Source organism: Acyrthosiphon pisum, chromosome A2 (assembly GCF_005508785.2).
Source record: "Acyrthosiphon pisum isolate AL4f chromosome A2, pea_aphid_22Mar2018_4r6ur, whole genome shotgun sequence".
NCBI lineage: Eukaryota > Metazoa > Arthropoda > Insecta > Hemiptera > Aphididae > Acyrthosiphon > Acyrthosiphon pisum.
The window spans coordinates 34,874,004-34,888,581 of record NC_042495.1 but is presented as its reverse complement, the minus strand read 5'-3'; the positions used below and the strand labels follow the sequence as shown (position 1 = coordinate 34,888,581).

At 26.1% G+C, this 14,578-nt stretch overlaps 2 protein-coding genes across 2 annotated transcripts; both read right to left on the bottom strand.

Moving 5' to 3' along the window:
• Window positions 1–1,457: 1,457 nt before the first annotated feature.
• LOC107882731 (centrosomal protein of 128 kDa-like) lies at window positions 1,458–10,911 on the bottom strand. Its single transcript, XM_029490796.1, has 8 exons — window positions 10,674–10,911; window positions 10,089–10,607; window positions 9,824–9,998; window positions 8,954–9,162; window positions 8,515–8,730; window positions 7,501–7,686; window positions 5,231–5,389; window positions 1,458–1,739 (listed from the first exon to the last, which is right to left on the bottom strand). The coding sequence occupies exons 2-8, from the start codon at window positions 10,149–10,151 to the stop codon at window positions 1,506–1,508; spliced, it is 1,242 nt and encodes a 413-aa protein (XP_029346656.1). The 5' UTR covers window positions 10,152–10,607; window positions 10,674–10,911; the 3' UTR covers window positions 1,458–1,505.
• LOC115034142 (centrosomal protein of 83 kDa-like) lies at window positions 10,318–13,956 on the bottom strand. The gene is made up of 7 exons (XM_029489927.1): window positions 13,720–13,956; window positions 13,347–13,524; window positions 13,090–13,247; window positions 12,146–12,309; window positions 10,674–10,917; window positions 10,484–10,607; window positions 10,318–10,334 (listed from the first exon to the last, which is right to left on the bottom strand). The coding sequence occupies exons 1-7, from the start codon at window positions 13,954–13,956 to the stop codon at window positions 10,318–10,320; spliced, it is 1,122 nt and encodes a 373-aa protein (XP_029345787.1).
• Between the last annotated feature and the right edge of the window lie 622 nt (window positions 13,957–14,578).

Below are 14,578 nucleotides of genomic sequence, written 5' to 3'. Positions count from 1 at the left end.
ATACAATCACAACAAAATAACTAAAATAGTTATTCTAGGTTTTTAATATGTAATTTCGTCCAAATTTGTACTTAAAATGACTATAAAAATTAACTGTGTAAATGTATTTTTTAGATTTTTTAGTAACAGAAATAATTACTTACGTGGAATCTTGTTTTAAATTTTCAATTCTTAGATAAAAAAGTTGAACATTTTATAAATTTTTAACTACAAAATAATTATTCAAATTTAAATTTGATAAATGTTGTCAAAATTCGATCTTTAAATTTTTATAAAAAAAAATTGTCCGTATATATTTTTAATATTTTTCAACTGAATTGATATTTATAGAAAAAAAAAACTAAAAAAATTGAAAACTGACAATATCTGTAAAAAGCTCAAAAAGAGTCAAATTATTTTCAAAATTTCATCGTGTATAGAAAATGCATATATGAACATTCAGTGAAATTTTCAAGTGTCTACAGTCATTCTTATATTAATTACAACAAAATAAGAAAATCGTAACATGAGAAATCGAGTGAATATCAAAAGTTGTAAAAATATAAATTTCAAACGCCCATAAAAATTTAATTTGAGTTTCTTACAGACATTTTTTTTCGAAAAAGGTGGACAAACTTATGAGGAATCTTGTATTGCATTTTCAAATCTTAGATTTAAAAAGAAAATTTTTCAAGATAATACTTAAAATATTTTGAAAATTTTCGTCATTTTTACGTATTTTACTATTTTGTCAATATTTGAAATTTAGATGCTTATAAAAAAAAATTGTGACTGGATTTTTAATTTTTTTCATCCGCCTTTGAAACAATATAATAGGAACCTTCTATTAAATTGTCAAGCTTTTTTAACTAACAAATAAAATTTTATTTATATTCAGAGAAAAAAAAATAAAAAAAATGGAAACTACAAATGTCCGTAAACAGCTCAAAATAATTCAAAATATTTGGATAATGTCATGGTGTATAGAAAATGCTAATATAAACACTCAGTCAAAATTTTATGTACCTACGGTTATTTGTTTTAGAGTTGCACTAAAAATGTTACAAAATAACTAAAATCGTTATTTTTATTTTTATTATTATTCGTTTCTATGGTGATAAACAAAGTGTTAGAAATTAAAATTCCATTTTTAGCGTTTTTTTGTAATTTGTCGGTGGCTTTTCCCCTTGTTTTTCCCGTGTCATTAAATAACTATTGAGAAAATCGAAAAATGACCTCTCTAAAGTACCATCTTGATCCAATTTGCTAAAAGATAAGACACTATATGTTGAAATCAAAGCACTTCTTCTGGTAGAAATTTTGTATACAAGATAAAAAAAAAAAAATTAACACCATAGTAAAATCACTATCCCTTGCTCCGCTCAGAATCTAAAATATATACGTGCGTGTGTATATATTTTGTTTAAACTTAAGATGAAAAAAATATTAATTATTGAATAATTAAATATAATAAAAATTAAACTGTTGCAGTATATTTGATATACAAATTACTTTGTAATGGCCTTTTAACTTTCAATGGACTTAAGAGTTAATAACAAACGAGTCAACACAAGATCCAAGTATGGGAAATCGCTTTTTAAAGCTTCCACAACACTTATTAAGTTGGAATTCTTCGACCTCTGAGCTGTAATTGCTTCGTTCATTTTTGATTCACATTTTATCAGCAAACGGTATTTTTCTCTTTTTACATCTTCTAAGAATTTGATATGATTTTGCTTGAAGTTTAATTTATAAAAATCCTAGAAAAAAAGTAAATATAGGACTGTTATTACTTATTGAACCATCAAAAATAATATTTTCTTTTTTATACATTCAATTACTATAATAATAACTTTCCTAGTTTCCTGACTAAATTTCTAAGCCGGATGACGTTGGATCAGTGGCATATATAGATAGGAATTATTTTTAGTATGGGCAAATTTACTACTGGTTAAGCATAGTTGTAGGAGCCGTCGAGTGGTTATAATTATAAAATAAACAATAGAAATAGAGATTGCACAAATTTATTTTATAAATATTTTTTATTATATTATAAATATTATGAACAATTTATTTTAGATTCTGAGTGGACCGAATGAATTTTACTATGATAATATGTGTTTTTTCTAATTTATTTTTAATTTTTAATTTAATTTTGTGTCTTATCACCGTTTGGGGCAGTAAAACTATTTTGATTTTCTTCAAAAGTATCTTGTTCGACGGGAATGTGAATCTAGTAGGTGCATTCGGGAAGTCAAATTAAAATTCCCAATAACTTTCATAAGCGTCGAGAAAAATAAAATTAAAATTAAAAACTGGAATTTTTACGCAAAATCGGATTTCGACCAAATCGATTTTGGTTTTTGGTGTAACTCTAGGACAAATGACTGTATATTCCTACATGACATTTTATCTAAATGTTTATATTATCATTTTCTATACTTGATAAAATTTTCAAAATATTTTAACTCGTTTTGAGTTGTTTACGGACATTTTTAAATTTCAGTTTTTATTTTTTATATATAATATTGTCAATACAATTTTATTTATTGGGTCAAAAAGTGTGAAATTTTAATATAAGGATCCTTATATGTTGTTACAATAGTAGTTGAAAAATATTTAAAATACGTTATATGCACAGTTTTTTTTTATATACAGTTCGAATTTTGACAATATTTATCAAAATCTCGAAAATGATCAATTATTGTAATAATTAAAAAATTATAAAATGTTCAATTTTTATAACTAAGGATTGAAAATGTAGAATAAAGATTCCCATAAATAGTTCATACTGTAACCAAAAAAATCACAATAATATCATGTTACTTAGTAACATTATAGGTTTTCGCTCACAATCGTTTTTCGTATACAATATGATATCATAGGCGTGCGCACGGGTAGGGCTGATTGGGATTTAGCCCTACCTGCGATTTTTTTATACGTGGGTACCTTACGAAGACATGATTAAAAGTAGGTATAACCCTTTTAGTTTTTAAACGTTTGTGTTTACCCGAGAGACTATACAGGGCGATTTATTTAAAATTGAACACTCATTATTTCAAAAAGTGTAATTTTTTTACACAGGTACATAGTTTCGAGTCGTTTACAAAACAACTTTGTTAATAAAAAATTTTATTTTTTATTTTTTTAAAATTTTTTTTTGTCAACAGAGTTTTAATTTCATATTCCAAAGTAGAATATTTTTCTAAGTATTTCGATACATAAAAATCGAAGTCTATGCGTTATAAGTATTTAAAGTTTAGATGAGCGGAGTTGAGTGGTACGGGCTTGCCCCGCGAAATGTATGTCCACTACTCCGCTCATCTAAATTTTAATATTTATATCTCATAAACTAATAGCCCTAAAGTCGATTTACCATGAATAATTTATAATAATAAATAAATACCTATTAATGTTAATTGACAATTTTTATACATTATATATTATATTTTAAACGTTTTTGAATAAATTGTTTTATTAGATTATATTTGGTTAAAATTTAAATCAATACTGATGAATTTTGTACGTGTGAAATAATGAAAACTGATTGATTACATTTTCCACTAACCAACAAAAGGTTCATTTAAAAGTTTGTAGTGAAAATGTCTATAATTTTTTTCGTGTGTGACCATGGCTATAAGGGGTGGGTTATCAGATTAATTTTAGCCATACCTGACTCAGAGGTCTGCGCACGCCTATGAATGATATTTTATTATAATAAAATTGAATTCATATATAATACCATCAATTACAGTGACCTACTTGTGATCTACTGTCCAGCAGAGTGACATTCACTTACCCGCTTTTTATATGTTATATTAAAAAAACAAATATTGGCAACTTCACCTAAAATTAACTTGACAATTGTTAACAAATGTTATATTACGAAAACTATATTACTATATTAATATCAAAAATTAAGATCTGATGGCTGATAATCTAACATTCCCTCGTTGATTCCTAAAACACATTTTTAATCGACCTAGTTTTGAAAGATTCCTGTAATCAGTATAAATACAACAGAGGATGGAAATAAATTTCTAAAAAATAGAACGAACAATTATTGTAATGTATGTAAACATAACTCTTAAGTATTGATGATCATCACTTATTAGTGATTTGCAAGTATACAATTTAAATTCCGATTTCCATAATTCATATTATAGACGATTAAAAACAAAAACCTTAGGTACCTATGACATCAAAAGTACATACGTGCCACGGGGTATAATGTTTGAATTGAACCTGTAATTTCATTATAAGCCCTGGTCCAGGAAGCCTCCCCCTAATTACGCCACTGCGTTGGATGGTCTAATTGTAATGGTTAAGTATAGTGGTACTGGGAAGGTTTAGGCTTGTATCCCTGCAATATATATTATACATAGTGATTTAATGCTCACCCCCATTTTTTTCTTTAAGCTTTAATAATACATTTATTCAAATAATGATAGTAACATTTTTAAGTAAGGTATACCTAAAGACAATTCTTTTAAATTCCTGATGTGTATTGTATTACTTAAGGAGGGTTCTGTGGTGATGCAAACTTCTATTTTTAAATGAGAACCTCCCTTTTTTTTACTGAAAATTATTTAGTAGGTGATTTTGTACCTAAATCAAAATTCTAATAAGTAGTTTCTGAGTTATTAAAATATTTATACAAAGGACAAAGGAAATATGGTTTTACAAAAATATAAACTTTGTGTAATTTTAGATGTAGTATTCATTATAGGTACTTTATGTTATATAACTCAAAATCTACTCGTTCGAATTTTGCTTTAGATACATCAAAATTCTCAAAAAAATATCTGCTGAATAATTAAAAGTGCAACAGAGGAGTTCCTATTTAAAAAATAGAAGTTTGTATTGTCACAGGATCATCCTTAAGTGGGAAAAAATATCTCAAATATTAAAAATATGGTCTTAAAGTGTATTTAAAATTCAAAAACATATTTTGAATTTAAGTATTGGTAATTGAAAGATGAAAATAGGGTAAGCATGCTTAAAAATCACCCTGTATAATATATACTATAGGTACATCTAAATGGCATAATTTAAAGTAAGTCTTATTTAAAGCGCGAAAACATAAAATTACTACAGATATTCATTATCGCAAAATGTTATAGGATGGTGATTGGTGGGGGGAGGTTACTAAGTTACTCTAATTAAAAGTGAGCACATAGTACTAAGCATAAGACATAATGACTAATCCTAGAATTACTAAAAATAGCAATTTTGCTAGCAATATACAAACTTTAAGTTTTAAAGCATTCATATCTTCAATATTTTTTGCTACATCGTTAGTATTTTGTTCAACGTTGATACATTTATCTCTTAAATGTGTAAGCTTACACTCCAATTCTATTTTATAATTTTGTGCATGACTTATGTCTTTGTCTATTTTTTTACATTTCTGTAACATAAGTTTTAAACATATGAATTAATATTATTATTTATTGATACATTTTTTTGTAAACCAATATGCATTTATTATGTGTTTGATAGATAAAATGTAGATAGTCATATATTTAAATCATATAACTGCTACCTATGGAAATATAACTATAATAATAGGTACCTACCTATACTTAACCTTATTATTGACATAAATGATTGGTACATGATTAAATCAAACAACATTTTTTTTTTTCCCGAAATATAATATTTATAAGTTATAACGTTTATTAGATTTTGAGCGGAGTATTGATTTTAGTAGGTTTGCTTCATTATTAATTTGTATACTTTTTATAGTAGAAAAAATGCTTCGAATTTGAACACAAATATCTTTTATTGTAAGAAATTTAATACAGTTGATTCTTTTGGGAGGTCAAAATTAAAAATCTCCAGTACGTAATTTGCAAAATAACAGGAAAAAAAATTAAAGATAGAATTTTTACGCAAAATCAGTTTTCAACAAAATCGTTTCTGTTTTGACTTAAAATTAAATTACTGAAAGAACTTCACATTTTTACAGAATTATTAAACCAACATTTACAAGACATGAAAAATTTGAAAATATTTGGCTGTGTTTTCGGCCTTTTTTTCGATTTATTTATGATATATATTTTGTTTTTGGGTAAGAAAGCTTGAAAATGTAATGCAAGGTTCCTCCCCAGGTTTCTCCGTAAGTTTTTCATGTTAACTATATAATATAACATCAAAAATTAAATGTCACATTAATTTCTTATAAGTGTTTAAAAGTTCAAATTTGTACAAAATTATTTAGTTTCTAAAATTTAATTTATAATTTAATTTATTTTTAATATAAGATTCATAATGTTTTTAATCATCATAACTTAAGTTTTCTTACAATAATTTATAGAAAAAATGTGCACAATTCCACAAATAATTTTTTATTAACGTTTGAAGTTTAAATTTGAACGAAAGTAGATATTTAAGGTGTTTATTACAATTTTAGTTATTATTTTGTAACTCAAAAATATTCACGAGGACCCAGGCCGGATTAAGAACCTATGGGCCCCGGGACTGAAATTTCATATGGGCCTTTTTGACGAGACATGCTTTAAAAGTTTAAAAAGTCGCTCACTACGCCCGCAGGAAGATACATTTTTCCAACTATTTCACAAATTGACTGCAATTGCATTATAAAATTATAAAATGAATAGGTAGGTACCAATATGTAATTTATGTCTATAAAACTACTAATTGTAGTATAATAAAAGTTAATACTTCATATTTCATTAATTTAAATTCAAATTTTCATAATAACCTTTAAATTATTAACAGTATATTTATTTACAACAAATATTAAATAACAGTAAAATGCGTCTTTTCTACCATCGTGCTTTTGTAGATATTTACTATTTAGTTGTTTTTTTCTATTTACTATTTAGTTGTATATTTTAAAAACCATAAATGATAAATGAAAAACTATTCTTTAAAATCACTGAAAAATGTGTATCAGCTTAAAATTGTTCGGGCTCCTTTCATTTTGATACTTGAGAGGGCCCTAGGGTTCCCGCCCAGGCTATACCCCCCTCCACCCCTTTAATCAGGACTTGGCGAGGACATGAAATTGTTGCGTATATCATCAAATTGTATTACAGTTATCTAGGCAATGAAATTTTAAAAATATTTAGGATTAATTTCAAACTATTGCCTAATGCCTATATATAGTTTATACCGTATTAATGTATTACCAATAGTAATATAATAAATTACTATAATTACAACACAAATATTGAATTATACATAGACAGTATAGACACGTACGTATACAATGATTTATCAATGAATTCAAATTTATCACGACCATTGTCTAATGAACCTACTCAATGACGAGATAGTAACTCGACTTCTACAGGCGTACAGCAGTGTGGTCACCAACTTTTTTCTATTAACAATTTTTGTTGGTATCAAAATAGAAACTGCCAGTATATTAATTTAAGTTTCCTAAATTCCTATGTTTAATTTGAGGTCAACGGAAACATGATAAATGTTTTATAGATATTAAAATTAAATGATTATCAATAATTTATCATAAATAATAATAAGTAGAGTCACAGTTTTAATTTGTCTTATCATTATTCGCAGGTCTTCGAGGATCTTCAACAATTTTTGTTTAGTACCATTTTTGTCGCTTGAATTCTTTGTTGCAAATTTGTTGTAAATCGTTTCCCGTTTCAATATGCATTTTTCTAAATCCGACATTATTTTGTCCAATATTTTTTTCAATCTACTTTCCGTTATCTACAAACAGAATAAGACAAATTTGATCGGTAATCACTCTAATATCTATAATACACAAGTTAAAAGAATAAAAACTAAACAATAAACTTAAATATAGTAGGGGTGGCCAAACCGCGGCTATCGCGGTCATAAACTTTTACGGCTCGCATCTTAACGTTACATTAGACGTAAATTAACATAAGAACCAAGATGTAAAAAAAAAAAAGGTCATATTATTGTATAATATAAGAAAAATATAATATTATATATATATATAATAATATGACCTTTTTTTTTTTACATCTTGGCTCTTCCATATTTATAAATTTATTTGGTGGCTCGCGAGTCTCTTCTCGCTGGCCACCCCTGAAATATAGTATCTTAATTTGACCAAAATGTTAGGTACTAATGTAGGTACCATATGAAATTATTGTTATAAATTATGATTTATAATAGGTACTATGATCCAGTGGCATCGTGAACTTTTTCGACAGTGAGACAAGAAAATGTTAGTTGCAGCACACACGACCCACCTATTTAATTTGCACAGAGCCGTGGGGGGATATAATTCTATATCAAATTTACCTTTCTAAAAATTCAACTTACGGGTACTACAACAAAAATAACTTATTAATTATATAAATAGGTACTGCTTTGTTAATAAATCATTGAAAGTACAATAATCTGGCAAGCACCCTTTCATTAAAAACTATTTATATATTTATTTATTTGATACGTTGTGTCATTCAATATTTTTCAGAACTGACTATCCACTATAGGCACCTACTTATCCTACTGTCCACTATGGGTACCCAATACCCACCCACCACCCCTACAACTATTACATACCTGCATTTTATGTATTTCCTTTTGTATAACATCAATGTCACCAAAAATACCTTGTTTATTCTTAAGTTCTGTTTTCATTTCGACAAGTAACTGGACCTTAGCGTCCCACGATTTACTTTCACGTTGTTTCTCAATGTATGTTTTTTTTATTTCGTTCAATTCATTTTTTAACAATTTTAGAAGATCTATATATTCCAAACACTGTTTTTCATTTTCCTATAAAATATTTTCAGTTGTTTTTGTACTTAATTATTGTAAAAAGTCTAACAAAATATGTGTTTAAAATAAAACATATTAAACTAATTAAATACAAGAGTATACATATTTAATGTATTATTTCAAATAATAACTATATAATATGTAACAAAATTGAAATTTTTCGAACGATATTTATACATGAATATCAATCTAAATAGTAAATACGTATCATATCAAATACATTTAATTCGACCAAAGCAGAGCTTTGTATCCATTCATTTTCATTCAAAAGTTTACTACTTTTCCCTTTATTTTTTACAAAAACTTCATTATACTTCACAGCTTCATTTCTCATGTTTGTAATTTTTCGTTTATACTGATCGACTTCTTTGGATAAAGAAACGATTTCGAGATCGAGTTTTCTACTTTTTTTAAGATTTTGCGTATCATCTAAAATATATAATTAATTAATTTTAAAAATTGCCCATACACATACAATGATTTATGTACCTATTTGTGTGACATACTAGTAGCATTTTGTAATGATAATATTATAATATTGTTATACTAATATTGTTATAATACTAATAATTATATAATACTAATATAGTAAAATACTATAGTATAATGTTATAATAATATTTTTAAACAAAAAATTGCTACCTAGGTATGATATATATATATATATATATATATATATATAATGTCATAAATCATAATGTATATTATATTGGGACCATAATTTTACACTCGTTTTTTTTATCTTATATAATTGAGTAAGTTATTATTTGCCTCAAATAATGGCAAAAATGATTAATATGATTTATGTATAATCCAATTCGGTGTCGGTTTGGTCCATCCGGATACCCGAAGATTACCAGTGGTCATTGGATATTTTTCGATATTGGGTGACCATAGGCCAATGGGAAAACATTCATATTTATTTATATTTAGAGCTCTTATGAGTTATATATGAGTCGTAACCAAGGATGGATCCTAGTGGGGCTAGCTGCCTCCTTTCCCCCAAAAAATATAAGTGGCAGTGGCTAGTGCCTACCTGTAATACTATACAGCTTTTACCTACTTATTTATATAATAATTAATTACTTACATTCACGCAACATATTGAGTTCAATAATTTGTTTATTTTTTTCATCTAATAATTGTACATTTTTGTTTTGGTTTTGAATGCAATATTGTTTTATGACATTGGTTTCATTTTCTACATCATTAATTTTACTTCTGACGTGGTCAATTTGCATTTGTGGAGTTATAACATCACCAACCTAAAGTGAAATCAATGTCAAACTTATAAATGTAGATAAAAAAATCATGTTAAAAATATTACTAATATTTACTAAATATTGTTGACTTACTTCACATTTTTTTTTCAAAGATTCCAATTCTTTGAATTCCGATTCAATCATGTTTGATTTCATTTGTATATCTGTGTATAGTTTCTTCAGTTCAGAGTCCAAGGTGGAAATGTACAAATCTTGGTGGTTAAGATCTATAGTGAGTTCTTTTATTTGTTTCTCTAAATTATAAGTTGTAGTACGATGTTGTTTTAGTTTTATTTGATCTACACAAACATCGTTCTCAATTTTAACTAACGCTGAATCCTATACACATAATATAATATAATATTAAACATATTTTGAATAAGCGTTATTATTTTCAAGAAGAAACAAATTATATTTGTATTACATTACATTCTCATTTTTTTTTTTTTTAAGTTCTAAAATATTGCTATTCATTTTTTGACAATAACCGTCAGTGATTAATTCATTATTAAATTCCTCTAAAATTTGATCTTCATAGATTAATTGTTGATTTGATATGTTGTTTTGTAAACGTAATAATTTGTTTAGTTCATTTTGAACAGATTTTTGTTCCTATAATAAGATATATTTTATTAAATAACTATTTTGTATTCAAATTTGATATTATGAAATACATACAAATATCACTTCATTTAAGTTTTGATTTTGGATTTCTGTCATTTTTAATATATTGAAATACTTATCCCTCAAATCATTAAAGTTTTCTAAACAAGTTTTAAACCCATTTTGTAAATTTATTTGCTTTTGAGTAAATTTATTTAAAAAGTGGAGTAATTCATCATGTTTGTTACATTCGACTTGTGAACTGCGCTTGTAACTGTAGTATTCTGTTAATAATATATGATATTTATTTTTTTCTTCTCTAAAAAATGGAAAGAATGCACATATAATCTATACTTCATATTATAACGAAGAAAAATTGTTTGTTTGTTTGTTCAGGGAAATCTCTGGAACGACTTAACTGATTTTAAAATTGTTTTCACTATCAGAAATCTGAAATATAAAGTATCCCAAGGATCTATAGGCTATAATTTATCCCAATAAGAAGCCCTTAATTTTAGATTCTGAATGGGGCGAGGAAGCTATTGGTTCTACAATGGTGTTTATTTTTTTATTTTTTTTTATCCTGTACACAAAATATCTACCAGAAGGAGCGCTTCGATATCAACATAAAATTAGATCAAGGTGGTACTTTATAAAAATTTTTTTTGAACACCGACAAATAATATATTTGTGTTTATTAGATGGTTGCTATAATGCTATTGGTTACAAAAAATAAAATAGTTATTATGATTGAATATTATTTGAGACCTGTATTTTATATTTGGTCAAAACCATCAAAATAACTGCGTTAAAATCTTAAATGAAGTATAAGATGTGATAAATCGACGAGCATTAATTAACGGAAAACGGTTTATTTCAATATAATAGAATGGTTGGATATAATTTACAATAATGTATAACAAGAACATCAGTCATTAATAGATTTAAAAAAAGTCAGGGGCACAATACACCTAGCTTTTATAGTAAAACCATAATAATTTATATAAGTGATAAAAGTTGTAGCCTGTAGGTGTATGTTAAAAAAAGAAAATAACGTGATTTTTAAGTTTACGTTTTAGGCGTAACACCTTTACAAAAATAAAACCAGCTCTAAATACAAATAAGGTACAACTAGGTACATCGTTATGATTAATGTGTTAAAAATCAAAGTTAAACTTAAAATCTTTTTTTTTAAGTTTTGAACATCACTACCTACTCTAGAAGTAACTAGTTACTTTAAGTAACGGATTTAACACAAAGTTAGAATCATATAAGTCTTATATTATAAGAGGTGGAAGTTTGTACGGGCAATGAAATGCATGGAGTCAGCTAGTATTATATATATACTTATTACTAGGAATATTAGTAAAATAATTAATTAAATATTAAATCTTTAAAGTTAGTGGGTAGGTACTTAAATAATTTATACATATATTATTATTTACAATATAATATATAATAATTACTGTAATTCTTTTATTTTTTTCTGAGAAGATTTTTCGCATTGTTGAATATTTATTATAACTTCATTCCATAAAAATGTGTACTCTGCGTTATCTTTATTAACGGCATCAAGACCTATTGAATTGTCCATAAGTTTTTGTCTCAGTAGTTCACTTTCTTCATACTTGGCCTTTCCTTGTTCACCTAATTGATTAATACGATCTTCCAATCGAAGATTTTCTTGAGTTAGAGACAATAACAACAGGTCCTAATCATTATAAGACAATTTATAATATAAATGTATAAATGTAGGTACCTATATACAATAGTCAATATACATTATATAACATAATATATTTGTATATACATATACCTATATTATATGTATATATTATTGTGTACATTTCTAATACCTATATACCCTTGACGTACCTACAATTTTTCAATTCATAAAATGGGTACCTAAATCTATAACAATATTTTGAGCTAGATTGGTTAGTTAATCTTGTTTTAGAAATTCTGATAAAAAAATTTGGTCATTGAGATGTAATCCTGGGTTGTTATTAATTTATTAAACAAAAGTATTGGATACAATATTTATATTGTTACGCTAATTATATCGGTCATAAATTCATAATTATACGGCGATAAAAGGTATAGGTTAAAGTAGGTGTACCTATCGTGTATGTACCTAGGTATTTGTATAGCTTTGATGTTAATTTATCATTATACATTTTTCTGTAGTCCATATTATTTTCATAATATATTATTCATTATTTAATATTTTAATATAATATTTATCATACCTACACAAAGTTAAAATGGCAATATTGTGGTTGTAATACAAATGTATTATATGTACATAATAAACAGATTAAATAAATTTAAAATTAAATAATCTGTGATAGAAATAATCAAATAAATACTAATAAAAGTAACTAAAAATTGCCCATTTCATGAACTCAAGAATTTTACATCTAGTACCTATGTTAAGTTTGTTTATAAAATAGTCAATAAGTATTTTTTTTTAAGATTAAGTAAACATTACCTGTTTTTGCTGATTGTTTAATAATTTTTTCTTATACTGTTTTGTATGATATTTCGTTTGACTACACCTATTAAATGAAATTTCCTGTTCTTTTTCATGCTTGGTAAGTTCGTTCAGAAATTCACGACTGCATTCTATTTGACTTTTTAAAACTCTATCTAAGCAGAAATAAATACATTGTAAATATTAATTAATATAAATTTTTTAAAGCGTACATTTTTTTTCTTTATCTGCAGTTTTTTCTAAAATATCTTTACGACGTTGTATTTGCTGTTCAATACTTTTTCCCAACTTTTCGTTTGCTGTTTCCAATTCTACTTTCATTCGGTGGAAGTCACTCAATAGGTTTTGCTGTGCTGCAACTTGACTGTTTGCATTATTTATCAGACTAATAGTTGAAGACTTTTCTTTCTCTTTGGCTTTAACTACCATACTCTAAAACATTTATTTGAATTAATTTAAAACCATTAATTTATTATGATTAGGATTCAGCATTAGGGTTTAGTATTTAATAGTATAGAAAATTAAATATTAAATTGTATTTTTTCTATAGCTATATTATATAGGTGTATGTAGGTATACGTAACATAGTATATTTTATCACAAGTAGAACATTTATATTATTCTTACAAGAGTTTGTATTTCTCTTTTGATGTTTTCCGATTGTTTCAACAACTGTAATTTCAATATATTTTGAATTTTCGCCATGAGAGGATTGTCCGATGCAAGTATAATTTGTTGGTTTTTTAGTGAATCATTCATCGATTGAGATGTCGGGGTTCCACTATTTACACTTTCAAACTGTTTAAGAGTAATATCACATTCAGGGCTATTTTTATATGTTTCTGTTTCTGTCCCATAAGACATGTAAAGAATAATATTTTCAATTTTGTTTCTATTCAAATAGTTATTCACTATAATTAAAATCCGGCATAAATGCAGTTTAGCTCCCAAGCGATTTTTCGGAATTTTTTTTTTCAAAATGTGTGTTTTTGCATGCCTAATTTGATGGTACTTTCAAAAAATGCCGGTCGAACTTATTTTGGAAGTTATGGTAAAAAAACTTCAAAATGCTCAATTTTTCAAAAATCGTGTTTTTCAATTTAAAATACCAAAAATTTAAGTTTTTAGAATTTTTTTTTTTTAGAAATGTTTGTATTTATATGCTCAACATTTTGGTGGAATCAGAATTTGCCTATCGTACTTACTTTTTATGTTATTGTTAATAAACCACATAAAACTGAATTATAAAGTTATTTCAAACATTTGCATATTTGAGAAACTCAAAATTGATTTTTTTTCGTTGTTGTAGTTGCGAACTTGCGTCGAACTTGTGTCTTGTGTACTATACCTATTAACTACCTAATAACTGTTATAAACATGCCTCTCAATTTTATTGATATTTACGAGCTTTTTGAGCGAAAACGTCAAGGGGATGTTTCTATAGCAGTGCTTGAAAAATTGCAGTCTTGGACACTAATTGCCAAAA

Bases quoted from the DNA above. Each gene is read 5' to 3' on its own strand.
- LOC107882731 (XM_029490796.1), bottom strand. From the start codon at position 10,151: ATGAAATCAAACATGATTGAATCGGAATTCAAAGAATTGGAATCTTTG. The intron at 7,687-8,514 runs GTATGTAATAGT...TTCTGTTTGTAG, and splicing joins AGGAAATACATAAAATGCAG to ATAACGGAAAGTAGATTGAA. The intron at 5,390-7,500 runs GTGACTCTACTT...CTTATGTTACAG, and splicing joins TGATAAGACAAATTAAAACT to AAATGTAAAAAAATAGACAA.
- LOC115034142 (XM_029489927.1), bottom strand. From the start codon at position 13,956: ATGTCTTATGGGACAGAAACAGAAACATATAAAAATAGCCCTGAATGT. The intron at 10,918-12,145 runs GTACACATTTTT...TCCATTTTTTAG, and splicing joins GTTAATAAAGATAACGCAGA to AGAAGAAAAAAATAAATATC. The intron at 10,608-10,673 runs GTATGTATTTCA...ATCTTATTATAG, and splicing joins ACTTAAATGAAGTGATATTT to GAACAAAAATCTGTTCAAAA.